This window comes from Haplochromis burtoni, unplaced genomic scaffold, assembly GCF_018398535.1.
Source record: "Haplochromis burtoni strain Fernald_Lab_line unplaced genomic scaffold, NCSU_Asbu1 Contig_664, whole genome shotgun sequence".
In the NCBI taxonomy this organism is placed as follows: domain Eukaryota; kingdom Metazoa; phylum Chordata; class Actinopteri; order Cichliformes; family Cichlidae; genus Haplochromis; species Haplochromis burtoni.
Window position 1 is genome coordinate 78,512 of NW_024583025.1, and position 16,689 is coordinate 95,200.

Here is a 16,689-nt window from a genome sequence, read left to right on the forward strand (position 1 = left end):
CGGGAAGGAAAGACTCTCTTTTAACAGGAAGAAACCTCTGGCAGAACCAGGCTCAGTGAGGGGCGGGGCCATCTGCTGCGACCGTAACTGGACACTGGAGCGAATAAAACAAACAACAAACTGCAAGATAGCAACAGTACCTCAGTGCTTAACATCTAACCAGGTGAAGAATACTCTCAACGAGGTAGGTGTACCATCATCCACAATCAAGAGACGCCTTTAGCAATAAGGGTGCAAAGCTGAAGGAAGAGAGACCCACAAACATGAAGGCGCCTGCAGTAAAGGCCTGGCAGGGCATCAACAGAGGAAACTTTTCATGTCTTAATCAAGTCTTAAAAATTATGTTTAACATGTTTGAAACTCTAAAAATAGGTGAAATGTCTGTAATTTCTAAGCAGTTCATCGTAATTTTCATAAACCCTTCATTTGATGCTGAAAGGCTGTATAATTAAAATACACTGTGGTGATGTACAGAGGTAAAATCTACAAAGATTCTATCAGTGTTTACGTATAGATCTAACTATACGTGTCTCTCCCAAACTCAGCTACTTATCACAGACGCAGTATCTCCAAAATGAAATAAACAAGCAGAATAGGGCTGCCACGATTTGTCGACTAGTCACGATTACGTCGACTATCAAAATAATCGTTTGTGGCAGCCCTAAAGCAGAAGATCTGTTGGAGCTAAATAAAGAAGCCAGACTGATGCTAGCAGACAGGGCACACATGGAATGCCATAACCAAGTAGCTGCCAGAACATCCGTGCTGATTATGGTCTAGAAATTCCAAGGTCAAAATGGGATCACTGAGATAAGATCCTGTGGACCTTCCAGATACAGACAGACAAACTGCTGATGGCTAACCAATTGCACAGAGTTGTGCTGGACAAGCAGAGGAAGACAGCTGTAGTGATTGATGTAGCTATACCAAGTACCAAGCAACACCAGGAAGATGGAACAAGGTAAGCTTGAGAAATACCAAAGCCTGAGAGAGGAGCTAAAGAAGGAGAGCAGGGTGAAGGCAGCAGTGGTCCTCGTGGTAAACGGGCCACTCGGGGCAGTGAGTGGCTCCAGCAGATCCCAGGAGTGACATCCAACATCTCTCTCTCACTATATATATATATATATATGTATATATATATATATATATGTATATATATGTATATATATGTATATATATATGTATACATATGTATATATATGTACACAGACAGACAGACAGACAGATAGATAGATATGAAACTCACATTCACTCTCCATAGAGAATATTGCCACTTTGTCTGCATTGTTTTATTTATTTATTTAGTTATATCACAGAAAAAAGTTTATTATTTTCCCAAATGTGTGGGTGATTGTGAGAAGAGTTCTCTGAGCATTAATTATTGCTTCAGGACTCATCTGGGAACTGTTACTGAACGGCTACAGGGAGAGAAGTGGTGCTGCCGAGAGGCGCTGACAGGAGGAGAGGAGGAGATCGTCAGGGAACAACAGGTGTCTGTTTTAGCCTCAGAAAAACATACGAAAGGCTCTGGCTGCTTCAATTTCCATTCAATATCACCATAAAGCTTTTAGTGACTCTGTGACTGGGGTGGGACAGTTAGGTAGGGTGTTCTCCATATTTTGTGCACCTGTATGTACACATTCCTGTGTGCCACGTTTCCTTACTGAAGAAAAAAAACACCTGATCCCCAACATCAGCCAACATCAAGCTTCCCTATCCTTGTTGAGCCTGTTTTCCAGCCCACAACTTTACTGTTTTATTTTACTCCCAGCACTCTTTTTTGGCGTGTCATCAATTTGCTGTAAATCACGAGTAATAACATGAATTTGGCAAATTATTCATCTGACTTTGAGAAATACCAAAACACAGCATTTTTTTATTGGAAAAGAAAACAGACATTCACAGGTTTCAGATGTTAGATCTTCATGCTGACACCTGAGGTGAACCAGAAGCCTTTTAAATATTTTATGGCTTTACTTTTTACAGGTGTAGTGTGAAGTAAAAAGACTCAGAAAGTGAAGGAAAACACAATGAAAAAAAATCTAAACACTGTGGTACAGTTTAAAGTAATTTATAGCCATCCTTAAACGCCTGTCAGGACAGGAAAGGGCTCGAGTGTGGGTTATGTTTTAAGCATTTCTCACACAGAGGTTTCTAGTTCCACGTGTGACAGGAAGATATTTGCAGAAACTTCTTCTGTGCACAAGGTCTCAACATAATTACTGAATATTTATTTATGCAAATCATCAGTGGGTGGCACGCCTTTGCAATCAGTGTGGCAATTTGCCCCTGGTAATTCACCATCCTCACCTCTATTTTCCCCTCACATCCGCCACCTCTAGCTGAACAGAATATTCTAGGCTGCAGTTATCCAGACGCGGTGATACATGGCCAGCAGACAAGACAGCAGTCCTCTGAGGTAAGTTAGTGTCAGAGTGGGTCACACAGAGAAAGAAACAGCAGACATGCAAGTGAGTTTGGTATGTATTATCTCTCTGTAAGTTTAGTGTACTTTAGACCAAGTGAAAAGCACATCCACACTGATGTACACAGTTAGATAAATGTGTCCATACAGGACTTATATAGTATATAGTATAAAGAGAGCATATTTCTCCCATATTGCCTTATTTTTATTGGATCCCTGATAAATCCAGAATCAAGTTAATTTGCACCAGAGGTACACTTCAACTGTGAGAGACAGAATGTGAAAAAAAAATCCATGAATCCACATGGTAGGATTTGTAAAGAATTTATTCGTAAATCAGGGTGGAAAATAAGTATTTGGTCAATAACAAAAATACAACTCAATACTTTGTAACATAACCTTTGTTGGCAATAACAGAGGTCAAACGTTTACTATAGGTCTTTACCAGGTTTGCACACACAGTAGCTGGTATTTTGGCCCATTCCTCCATGCAGATCTTCTCGAGAGCAGTGATGTTTTGGGGCTGTCGCCGAGCAACACGGACTTTCAACTCCCGCCACAGATTTTCTATGGGGTTGAGGTCTGGAGACTGGCTAGGCCACTCCAGGACTTTCAAATGCTTCTTACGGAGCCACTCCTTTGTTGCCCGGGCGGTGTGTTTTGGATCATTGTCATGTTGGAAGACCCAGCCTCGTTTCATCTTCAAAGTTCTCACTGATGGAAGGAGGTTTTGGCTCAAAATCTCACGATACATGGCCCCATTCATTCTGTCCTTAACACGGATCAGTCGTCCTGTCCCCTTGGCAGAAAAACAGCCCCATAGCATGATGTTTCCACCCCCATGCTTCACAGTAGGTATGGTGTTCTTGGGATGCAACTCAGTATTCTTCTTCCTCCAAACACGACGAGTTGAGTTTATACCAAAAAGTTCTACTTTGGTTTCATCTGACCACATGACATTCTCCCAATCCTCTGCTGTATCATCCATGTGCTCTCTGGCAAACTTCAGACGGGCCTGGACATGCACTGGCTTCAGCAGCGGAACACGTCTGGCACTGCGGGATTTGATTCCCTGCCGTTGTAGTGTGTTACTGATGGTGACCTTTGTTACTTTGGTCCCAGCTCTCTGCAGGTCATTCACCAGGTCCCCCCGTGTGGTTCTGGGATCTTTGCTCACCGTTCTCATGATCATTTTGACCCCACGGGATGAGATCTTGCGTGGAGCCCCAGATCGAGGGAGATTATCAGTGGTCTTGTATGTCTTCCATTTTCTGATGATTGCTCCCACAGTTGATTTTTTCACACCAAGCTGCTTGCCTATTGTAGATTCACTCTTCCCAGTCTGGTGCAGGTCTACAATACTTTTCCTGGTGTCCTTCGAAAGCTCTTTGGTCTTGGCCATGGCGGAGTTTGGAGTCTGACTGTTTGAGGCTGTGGACAGGTGTCTTTTATACAGATGATGAGTTCAAACAGGTGCCATTCATACAGGTAACGAGTGGGGGACAGAAAAGCTTCTTACAGAAGACGTTACAGGTCTGTGAGAGCCAGAGATTTTCCTTGTTTGAGGTGACCAAATACTTATTTTCCACCCTGATTTACGAATAAATTCTTTACAAATCCTACCATGTGGATTCATGGATTTTTTTTTTCACATTCTGTCTCTCACAGTTGAAGTGTACCTCTGGTGCAAATTACTGACCTCTGTCATCATTTTAGGTGGAGGAACTTGCACAATCGGTGGCTGACTAAATACTTTTTTGCCCCACAGTATAACTATGTGTTTACACACAACTTTGCATTTAATCATTAGTTTTCATTAGTCCCTTTTCCTGCCTCCCTCACCCACATCCATTTCCCAGATAGCTGCCTCTCCCTCAGCCTGGCTCAGCTGGAGGTTCCTTCCTGTTAAAAAGGCGTTTTCCCTTCCCACTATCGCCAAATGCTTGCCCAAAGGGTTTCTCTCTGTATTACTGTAGGGTCTTTACCTTACAATATAAAGCACCTTGAGGCGACTGTAATTGTGATTTGATGCTATATAAATAAAACTGAATTGAAATACTGAAAGCAGCTATTTTTTTAAAATTTGACAGTCTTTTCTTTTTATGATGTTCAACCTTTGGACATCCACTAGTTAATTGAGAAACCATCAGAGGTTAGGGTTAACGACTGGGTCCACTTAATGGCGACCCCTTTTTATCAAGTTGGTGCCTCTGTGGAACACACAAATGAAAAAGCAGATTTTAGCAGAAAAACTGAAATGTAACATTTTCTAATTAAAAAAAAAGACTGAAGTAAAACAAAACTCATCTTTAACACTCAGAAGACTTATCACTCTAAAGCCACAGGCAAATTCCCTTTTTCAAATTAGCTACACAAAGGCACACACAGGAAAGTGCTGCAACACCTCCACAGTTATTAGGTTATGTTGGTGTCAGGCTCATTACTGCTCCATGTGCAATACTGCAGGCTAATCACAGAGATAAATGGCGCTCAGGTGGAGTAGATAAGCTATTAGAGCTATTACATGATAGGCGTCTCCTAAACCTGCTGCCAGCCACTGGACGTCACAGCTTATCTGAGCCATTTCTGCCCAAGAGGAGGTTGTCCAGACTCTGTGCTAACTTTGTCCCACTTTATACCTGACCCACTCCAGCTGACCTATATGACTGTGTATTTATTGCAAGTAAAGCCCATCAGCAAAGGGTATATAAGCGTGTTTGGAGAGAGAAAAATGTTGACTGTAGTTCATCATTATTTGGGCCCTGCATATAAAGCAAGTTAGAACTGTTTTCTTTTGCATGTATAGACATTTTTTTGCTCAGCGTAAGCTTTTAAAGACATTACATTTGTTTTTACTGAAGGATCAAGAGTCTAAATTAGTACAGCTCCCCTGTTGGGGTTGTACTTTCTGACTTCTCAGGAGCTCTTAAGGCAGAGTTCTAGTAGCAGTGCTGAACATCACTCGCTGGTCAAACAGTTTCATAAAACCTTTGTACAACTGCACTCACACTGTAGCACTCGGTGCCACTAGGATCGATATTTCTTATAATGTTGACTTGTCTCAGGTACCCTGCTGTATTTGAACATTTGTTATGTTTTGCTTGATCCTGTGATGATGAAGAACACAAGTGGGTAAACAAAAAAATTTAAAATGTAAAAACTGGGTTTCCCAATCATGTTGAAGAAAAGGTCTCACTGATTCTGTCAGCTGATCACCCGACCTTTTAAGGACGCACAAAATGCAGCCTGGTGAGTAAACAAGCATTCATTCTTTACAATAAAGCTCCACAGGGCACCTTTAACAACAAAATTACATACTCAGCCACCTGATGAGCCTAAAAAGCAGAAGACAAAGAATGCATCAGCACGCAGCGGACAGGGGAGCTACCAAGAAAGCTCATAAACAAGAAAAAGTAAACAAGAAAAAAAAACATTTGCTGTTTGATTTATTGTGGTTACATCCAAACTTATTCTGGAAACAGTGAAGGAGGGTACGTCTGTGAGTCTCCTGTGCATTCATTTATTACATCTATTCATCATAGTCAAACCACACTACATACAAAAAATAACACATTGTTTCCCTTGTGTGTCAAACTGATACACAATCACTCTTTGTTTGAACTTTTCTTAAAAATTGTCTTTTTATAGAAAATTGCAAAAAGAATCAATTCCTAATTCAGCTTCACTTGCACCTTTGTATTTGGGACTTCTTGTTCAAAAAGGAGCATTAGAGCATGACCACAGCAATGATTTCATTTAAAAGGAAAAAATATTTTTTGGGGATCCAATGGACTCAAGTTAGCTCCACCAGCTCTTTCCTCACTACAGGGACATTTCAGAGAGAAACAGCAGGTCAGGCCAAGGTTTCTCAGCCGTGCCAGTCCCAAAGTATTAAATAGTATCATCAGGCTAATGCTCTTATGACAATCTATTTCTGAGTCCCACGAAGAGGCAATACTGGCAATACAAACACTGCCAAACACTAATGGAGCAACGCGCTGCACTCGTGTGCGCATCAAAGCTCCATCTACTGATTTCATTCAATGCATAAAGTGTAAAAATTTCCATTTCACCAACGTTTAAATAATCTGTCATTCCAACTGCCACATATTCAGTGCTGTGGACAGGAGGGACCCACAGCTTATTCATTTTAAATAACAGCACAGTAGGAAAGTGTTTGGAGGCAGGAGCTGTGAGAAGCAGATGGCTCGTTGCTCAGTCTTTTGGGATATTTAAGTTCTTAAATCTAAACACTTGGTTTTGTTTGTGGTAACATATTTCATAACATTTTAGGTGACTACAGATATAATGAATACTAATAATAAAAACTTTATTTGTATAGCACTTTTCAAAACACAGAGTTACAAAGTACTTCACAGCAGGAATAAAAGCCACATGCTGAAGATAAGTATGTTAAAATAGACAGACAGTTTTTAGACCCTGGTTAGAGGTTCAGACAAAAGCCTAATTTTTGCCTAGCGACTAAAGCTGCAACCTGTCTCAATACTTGTGAGAAAAAGGCCTTAAATACTACCTTAGCCAGCTGACTCCAATCAGAAATTAGGCAAGCAGACTCCCAAAGCTTGTGAGAGCTACCTGGTACCCTGTCCTAGACTTTTGTTTTGTGGCCAGTTATTGTTATTGTTTTCCTTTTGATAATGATAGTGGCTTGTCCTTCGTGTTACCAAGTCTTATGCTTGTTGCTGTCATTCACTGCATCCAGCTGAACCAGCCGGTTGTGGATAACCTGGCCATTCGGGTATGCAGGACGTGGGTATGCAGACCACTTTGAAAGGCCTTGAGCACCATTGTTGGCGCTGTGTAAATAGAATGCATGTTTTTTTTTTCTTGAATAAAATTTGTAGTGATTGAATATTTGGGTAATATCCCTCTTAGAGATGTTTTCCAAATAATTGCCATGTCTCACAGCTTCGGCTGACAGATAAAGTGGTCCATGTCTTCCATTTGATTCCTTTTTCTTCCGGTCCATTATTCTCTTATTGCCTCGACTTTAATGTCAAATCATTTCCTTTTTACCTGAGCCGGAGTCAGTGCTGCGGGGGGATACAACAGTAACCACATGGCTTATTGGAGCCCAGCATCATTTTTCTCTACCGTTGTTACTCCTGAGGAAACACTTTTGAAAAGTGTGCCTTCTCCGACTTCCACCTTGGAAATGGCTTGAATTTCTTCAGCAGTAAAATTATTATTGCCTTAGCTCTCTCAAACTTTACCACTTACTCCATGCATTCTCACTCACTATGTGTTAACAGACCTCTCTGCATTAGATCATATTTGTTAATAATCTCTGTCTCTCTTCCACAGCATGTCTTTTGTCCTGTCTTCCCTCCCCCTCCCTGAGCCTGGTTCTGTTGGAGGTTTCTTCCTGTTAAAAGGGAGTTTTTCCTTCCCACTGTCACCGAAGTGCTTTCTCATAGGGGTCATATAATTGTTAGGTTGTTGTCTGCATGTAATATTGTTGGGTCTACTTTATAATATAAAGCGCCTTCAGGCGACTGTCGTTGTGATTTGGCGCTGTATCAATAAAACTGAGTTGAATTGAATGCAAACAAAGGCAAATGTGTTGGCTTACATAGAGAAATGAGGGTGTGGCTGTGTGTAGATTTACCAACATACAGTGGTAAAAACGAAATTTGCCAGTGCACATGTGTCATGAACTCTGAGTCTCCACGTCGATTCCTCTTTTGCTCAAATTAAGACCCTGTTCTACACAAATATTAGTGAATGAGGCCCATTTTACTTCACAGAGTCTGGGACAGGTACCTCTGACTAAACAACCAACAGATTATTCTGCCAGTAGTGACCTAGTAACCTCAAATGTTTTAACATTTAATAATAAAGGAGGCAAGTCCAAACAACACGACCACACAAAAAAGTATTAATAATTATTGATATAAATTATTAATAACAAGGATTCAATGTCTAAAAACATTAAATTCAGGGGTTCAAAAACCCAGGACCATGACAGGGTGCCTTTGGATATGTTAGTCAGTCTCACCATCTAGTATCAAAGCTAGACAGTTTCCTTTACTAACAGTATTATATTATATGCTGTTCTTCATCACTAGCTATAAGTTTAGCTGTACATGCTATGGTTATAGCTGGGCTGACCTTTATAATAACACGAGTAGAAATATTGCATGATGAGGCAAAACACATTTAAAATCCTTCTGATATCTGGAGCAGATTGCAGTCTTTGACGGTGAGAGGGGAGAATGAGTGTTCAGTTGAATGAGCGGACGTTCTGTCCATGGATGACCCAACTGAGACATGATAGGAGGAAATGTGTACTGTCATAATGTTCCAGAGCACTTTTACAAAATATGCTTCACAATAAAATACTTCTTGAGAAATGAAGCATTGATTTTGTGCTAACGGCATGATGCAGAAACATTAAGAGGACAAAGGAGCGCATCATGTGGAGGTTATATATGTATACTTATCAAACACGGAATTAAATAGGGACTGCATCTTTTTTAAGCCTATCTTAAAAGATAAGGTTCTTAGAATTAAAACTAAAATCTGTACACACCAACCAACCCCAAACGGCTTCATTTTAGCTGTCTTACTATGACTTTCGAGCTGTCTGTCTGAACTGTGTAGCATCTTTCTGTGATTTTAGCTGTGGTTTAAACCTTCTTTTTGTATCTTTAGCTTTATAGCTTGCTGCCAGTCTGAGTCTTTAGGTATGTAATTAACTTTTCTCACCTACAGGCATGGATTTAGCTGTTAGCTTACTATGGTTACTAGGTTATTGTGACCCAGTAAGTAAATTCATCTTTGTAGTTAGCTATCATTTTGTTTCACTGTGCAGTACAATTGCCTGCTAAAGCAGAGAGCACACACATAACTAAGTAAAATGAGGAAATAGAAAGCAAGTTGAAATGTGAATAGAACATAAAATGAAAACGAGAGCAAAGTCTGGCACAGCCTTATGGACTTTATTGATTAATATTAGCATGGTGTAATGTGAGGCTTTGATAGCCTGAGGGAACTGTGTGATCGCACTGTTATGCTATAGGTTAGCATGCAATGCTAACCTATAGCTATAGTTCAGGAAACTGTGTACTGTACTGTAAGTCCTAACTTCTCAAGATAACTTTAGCACATTACATCCTACTCATAAGCAAGTGTGACTAATTATTGCATCTTTGCTTTGAAGTATGATTACTTTCATGTGCGTTTGCTTGGCTGAAAGGCAGCTGAAAGCTGGGTGATAATTTTCACATAGAAATTCTCTTTTTTTTTAATCAAAAAGTACTCATGTGTTTTTTCCTGAACTTTTGATAGACAAACTCAGACTACCTTTACTTGTGTTTATACTTATGCATAATTTAGGAGCAAGTAAATCTGGATTCCAGGACAACATTTTAAAAAACAATAAAAAAAAAAAAAACAGAACCCCCCACAGATTAGCAAACTGAGCCAGAGGATTTGTTCATTTCCTTCTCCATTTTTGAGCTGAACTGAATTACAGCGTAAGCAATCATATGTAAGTTATCAGCAGTGCTATATTTATTAGGATGGCCTGATTCTCTGGTTCTGACACCTTTATCGCTGGCTATTTAAATCTGAAAGTGTGCACTTCGGTCCTGACTGTTGGATTTAAAATGCACTATGGTGGTATACAGTGGCAAAATTACACAAATTGTGTTACTTGTCAGACTTGCTCCCGGGCGCCACATTAGCAGAGCCATACTGCCAAATTAAAATGGATTTTACTTTTACATTAAATTTGAACCTGTCCAAATTGATATGTATATGTGTCCCCAAGCACTTTCAGTCTGTTACACTATATTTTCCTCGTGTGCCACAAATTTTAATGTCTGTTGAGTTCAGCTTCTTACTCGGGTCCACTGGGGTTATTAGGGGGTTAAACATTTTCATGTCCCGATCTCAGGAAGCACCCCAAAGCGTAAGCATCACTTGAACGACAGAGAGACTGTCTTTGTGTTGCCATGTCTGTGCGTGCTTGTGTTTCTGTATTTGCTCTGTGAGCCCATATGAACGCATTTGCTCTGTTCTGCAGCTGTGATGCACTTTAGGAAAATTGCATGCATGAATATGTGCGTGTCATGGAACATGAACGCCTGTCTACTTGTATCAATTCAAGTGCCTGCAGGTGTGTGTTTGCCTGTGTTTTTTCCCCAATAGACAGATGATGTAATTGTATCTGTGTGTCTGTGGGCACATGTGCATATTCACACACACACACACACACACACACACACACACACACACACACACACGCTGAGGTGAATAGTACTCCACACCATCATTGTCCAGGATCCATTGTGTCTGGCTAAATGAGACCGAGCAGTAGATGGGAAGCTTTAGTGGTCTGCTAACAATACAGCACTGTATAACACAATACTATTAGGACACGCACTGGCACTCACTCAGCACTCTGCAGACACCCTATTGTAAATCCCATGAATAATAATTTAAGAGTGAACAAAGTTTGGGTCGCTCTCCCGGCTCAGCCATTGTTGTCCTTACAGAATTTAAAGCAAAAAAATGCTTTGTGTTCAGGGCTCGGCAGTAAATCTTAGCGTTGCAAATTGACAGCGTAATTATATAGTGCGGTGTAAAAGTAGGGCTGATAATTACAGTGTGTGTGTGTCAGTGTATGTGCTGTGTGTGATTAGGTGATGGTTTGAGGGAAAATGGAGGGATGAGATCTTGGCCCGCTCCTGTTATCGTGATTTAATTAAAACCAATCCCAGGGGCCGACCTGCGCACGTGTGCTGAGTGTGTCCTCATTGGGGTTTGGAACGATACAAGCCTGCAATCGCTATAGCCTGCTATTGTGTCACTTTCTCTAAACATTTAACAAACAGCATCTTGCGCAGAGGGTCTAAATACAGTGTATGTGCGGGTGAAGTGGGATAATGACTGGGGACTGGCAGGGTGGTATTATTTGGTCAGTGTGATGAATTATTTGCTCTCGGGTCAAATGGAGCTCGGAGGCTGATCACTGGTCTGATTGGATTTTTACACAGGAGATATGAAGATGTAAACAGATTGATGGGGATGTCTGCTTTGCTCTCCATTAAGTGGATTATAAATATAAGGACCAATTTGGAATGAAGTGCTCTCTTCAGAACTCACACACCTCACACACGCTTTTTCATTCATGCCGTCAAAGTTGTGGAGTAACATCGGTTCACTCTGTGCTAAAGTTTGGTCACGACTTAAAGGCTTTCTTTCTGTTGCCAACACAAAGTTGACAAAACAAGGTTAATGTGTGTTGCATCAACAGCATGAAGTGATCAATGAAACCAATAAACCTGATGACATAAACAGGACACCTGTCATTGCCAGTAACTGTCTGCTCCAATTATAACAATCTGAAATCCCTAAAACCAAAAATCTGGCTACAGTTTAGGATTTAACGCTGATTTCATATATTAATAACAGAAAAACATGGAAGTAGCTTCCGTCTGAGAATTAAAGCCAATCCAGAAAGTATCCGGCAGCCATGCAGCTGTGGATTATTACTGCAGAGTGAACATTATCTTTGAAGAACATTACTTTTGAACCAAGTGTACTAATACAGCTAACATCAGTGCTGCTTGTTAGGCTAGTATAGCTAATATTCTCATTAAATCAATTAGATGCCTTATTCCCATTCTCTATTTTTTGTTTCTCATTTTTTGAACTATCCAATTACAATATGATCACGTGACACTTGAACATTGAGCTTTCCATACTCCGCCTTAAATAAGACTGTTTGTTCAAACCTCCATTAGAGCTGCAACTAGGGGGCAGTGGAGCCGGCTGTAAATATTGTAAACAAGGCAAAACATTCAAACGGAAAACTTTAGCAAACAGTTACTTATTGAAACATCCTGTATGGGGTCATGTATGTGTCCACCTGACAGTATAGGTCCAAAAATCAGCTTCCTTTTAGCTTTGTTTTGGTTTCGAGAGACTCATGAGAGAAATGCTCCACTAGCTTCAGTATGTAAATGTTTACTTGATGTTTATTTCTGGCAGGTGTTGCAGCTTTTAATAGGACTTTTTCACCTCTGACAGCAACTGCCTGCTGCAAGTCAAGCAGAATGATGAGAATGAACTAAGTCAGTAGACTTCAACCAGCTAAAAGACACTAAAAAATCTGCAGACAAGCCAAGAAGTCTGATAATTCTCTTAAGATCAAATGAAAACGACCAGTTTGGGGTCAGACACAGTGGCTTTAGTCTTTGTTTAAAGCGGACACCTTAAGTGTTAAATCAATAAAACCAAAGCAAGGGCCAAAAACATCTTTTCTACAATGGCCATTTGAGGCCAATAGCAAGTCAGTCCCCACAGATGTTAAAATATCCAAATGTACAATAGATGTACATTTGGATACTTTTATGCTGGCTGTACATGGGACACACTGGGCAACACCTTTTAACCTTTGGATTCAAGGGTTTTCAGTTCCATTGACACAGTGTATAAATTCAAGCACATATTAGTGCAGTCTGCCATTAAAACATTTTCTGGCATAAATGTCCTGTATCTACATCTACTACTACTACTACTACTACTACTACTACTACTACTACTACTAATAATAATAATAATAATAATAATAATAATTATTATTATTATTATTATTACACTCTTATCCTTTTGTCCTTGTAAGTGTTGAATTCCTCCAAAATGAGCTCAGCAGTTAGATTGGGCACTCAGGCTGCTATTTATTCTTTGGAAAAATATAATAGAAGTCATAGTAAGGTAGTCCTGCATAACATAGTCAATCACTAAACTGGTTTGTGCAATGAATGAATTCAGACATCTATTTATTTATACACTACATAGACAAAAATAAGGGTCCCAAAAGGGCCACACGTCTTAATCTTTGAATTCCACAGGTTTATTCTTTTCATTTATTTATGCCACAGGTGCATAAAATCGAGCACCTATTCACGCAGTCTGTTTTTACAAACATTTTGGAAAGGATGAGTTGTTGTAAAGAGCTCACTGTATTCGAGTGTCATGCGCCATGATTGCAACAAGTGAGCTTGTGAAATTGCTTTCTTCCCAGATATTCCATGATCAGCTGTAAGTGCTCAGGAACCAGAGAAATTCAGCCATGAAGTGGGGAAAGTGGGGATGCCAACTATTGAGGTGCACAGTGTGTAAAAGTCACCAGTGCTCTGCTGACTGAGTAACTGCAGTTTCACACCTCCTGTGGCATTAACATCAGCACAAAAATTGAGCACTGGGAGCTTCAGGGCATGGGTTTCCATTCTGTAGGTGTAATGTGTAGATGGCAGCAGCTGCTGCTTTGACTGATAGGTGTGCCGGCATAGGTAGGTGTAACCAGCAGCTGTCATCTGAGGAGTGTTTCTAGAATCTGCTTTATTTAAAAAACATCAGCTGCCCAGTTTCCTGGCGCCTCCGACTTTTTTTTTTTTCACCCCTCTGGCTTCTTTAAATTCAAATTCCTCCCAGTCTGTTGCTGTTCAGCACTGTTTTACAGCGCTCTACAATCCCATGTGGTGATTTCTCCGGAACAAACAATCAGCCAAAGTAGCACAGCAGGTCCTATGTGGAGGTCTTACAATCAGAACATTAAATTGGAAGGATCGGATCTCATTTTATGGCAAATTAATCCATGAAAAAACAGAAGCTCAACAGAAAAGCTGTCTGATCTAAGCAGGTAAATTCAGGACACAAGGAACACAGAGTAATATTTTCTGTTTGGTTTCCTGCTTTGATGAAAGCCAGCAGGCCGAAACACTCCAACTGGCTTTAACTGTTTTGTAATCAATGAACTCGTCAATAAAACCTTTTGAAGCTTCCAGAAAGAAGTTAAAAAAGCAACCAAAGTTGCATAGTCACCTCTATTACCTGACTCAGCACACCCACAGATTCAGAGTGAGTGCAGTGGCATTTCCGCAAACCTGTTTTACAGTTTCATAGCCCCACATGTAATGGCCAATTTCCTATTCAAATAACTCTGCTGTGTAATCCACAATTTGGCAACGAGTGGTAAGAGTTAAACCAACAGAGGGATGACACGTGACCTGAATTCTAAAGCCTCACAGTGACTGATACAGTATCTATCAACTGTAATGATACATTTAACCAGCTGATTTGATTTTAAAGCGCTTGATGATCACGCCCGGTGCAGATCTCTTTTAAAACTATGACTAAGATACAGACAGAATGAGACACTTGCACAATCTACTTCTCATAACTCCATTGGTCACACTGTAAAGGTAATGCTGAGTCAGACTGGCTGCAAACATGATTTAGCTTTTCTACACTGCAATTTCTTGTTACTGATTGCCTGACATATACACCGATTAGTTGCGACAGGTCATTTGGAAAAAGTCGTGCAAGTTCTACTCGCTGGCAGCAAATAAATCTGTGGTTCGAGTAATAGTGAGTCAGTAATAAAATTGTATAAATCTGGATAAATTAATGACAAACATACTGGCTGGCTACAAGCAACCTTACTGAATAAACCACATATATGTAATATGTATGCAACATTATTGCCTTAAGAAAATTAAGTGAAGTCAGCACAAGAGAAGTGGGTTATACCTGTTATCTTGAGGGGGCACTACGGTGCTTAGGCTAAGTCACATGAACTTAATGTAATATACCAAAGGAGCAATGTTATAAATGTTAAGCCACCTCACAAAATGTCACTATGAATGTTTAGATGCTTTGTATAAATTTTGGAATAATTATGCTCAGTATGAATGTTTTCTATTGCGTGACAAGGAACTTCCATGTGCCCCATACACCGCACAGCCACAGGAACACTGGCTTTACTAAGAGTTTAATAAACAAGAATGCTGATACTGTTCTCGGCAACACAAAAACTAGAAAATGCCCATAAGAAACGCAAATCTAAACACCAAATATCTGGGAAAAAACTGATCCCAGCAACTTTAAAGTTTGAACATAAGAATAACATTTTTTTAAATTATATAACTTATAGTTTTTCTTTTCAACCCGCCCCCCCATAAGGAAGTCACTGACAGAGAAGACATATGAACCTGTCTGCATATCTGTGTAGCTCAAAAGATATCCTTGATTTCTTTCTATAGTTAAGTACAGCATCTTGCTTTAATGGCCAGACATTTTGCTAGTAATAAGGGAGCCACAGACATTTGGTTAATATAATAAAATGTGTTAGATTTTTATTGTGAAATGTCTACTTGAACTCTTTGCCATGTCGGCTGACTGTCCAAATAGGACACATTCAGTTTAACAATTCATTTTTTAGATTTTGAAACTTGAGCTGTCTGCATCCTCCCTTTGGACCATTTGACCTTAAACCAACTTATTCATGCCAAATTCATTAAATGGATCTAAACCTTTAGCTACTTTTCTTTAAAAAAATATAAAACACTAATCCGGATCCATATATCTCTCTGGATGTGGGGACATGGATGGTAGAAGCTCGTTATATTTATGTCCGACCAAGTAATCCTTGCACTTTAGCTGATGTACAGATTGCCTCTTACCTGCCATGTCGGTGGCAAAAGGTCGGTCTGGCCTCCAGCCAGTGTACCAGCCCACAACTTTACCCCCAGACACCAGGGGGCGCTCATATGCTCTGCCACCCACAAATCCCACAGGCCAAATGGATACACCTCGAGTACTACGCATCTGCAAAAAAAGAGAAGGGAATGGGATTTAGTGATGACTTCCTGCATGCGACCATTATCACAGAATGTGTGAAATGTAACTATTTGAGAGTTATTTAAAAACAGCAGGAGCAATGCTCCAATGTTAAAAGTCCATTTAATGTAGTTGTAACGACTCTGACCCCATAGAAGACCACATTTTTTTATCTGCACAATCGCTTTCCTTGCTAATCACAATACTTGTTCTGCAATAGGAAATCAGACACAGTGTCGGAGCCTACAGGCGACATCCACCCTGAGGAGACGTCAAAGGCCCCAGAAAGTTAGAGACTGGGCGTGTGGTGTTGACTCTGAAATTAATTACTTTTGTGTCAGTTTGCATAAGCGATTAGACATCTTTAATTTCAACTGAAATGTGGGTGAGAGCAGCATGCAGAGAGTCTGTGGCTAACTGAATGAGACTAAATGAAAGTGTGCAGCGCGGAGCTGCCTTCCATTTTCACAGTGAATGAATTTGCACACAGCCCGAAGCAGTGCAACAAGAAATGAGACGAGGAGAGAGAGATAAAAGACTGGCGATGTGTGTGTGTGTGTGTGTGTGTGTGTGTGTGTGTGTGTGTGTGTGTGTGTGTGTGTGTGTGTGTG

At 40.3% G+C, this 16,689-nt stretch overlaps 1 protein-coding gene across 1 annotated transcript in view; it reads right to left on the minus strand.

Moving 5' to 3' along the window:
- Positions 1–16,689, minus strand: part of b3gat2 (beta-1,3-glucuronyltransferase 2 (glucuronosyltransferase S)) — a 68,575-nt gene that overhangs the window by 16,972 nt on the left and 34,914 nt on the right. Inside the window, exon 2 of the mRNA XM_005949415.2 lies at positions 15,922–16,066. Coding sequence (XP_005949477.1) covers positions 15,922–16,066 — 145 coding nt within the window. The remainder of the gene's footprint in view (positions 1–15,921; positions 16,067–16,689) is intronic.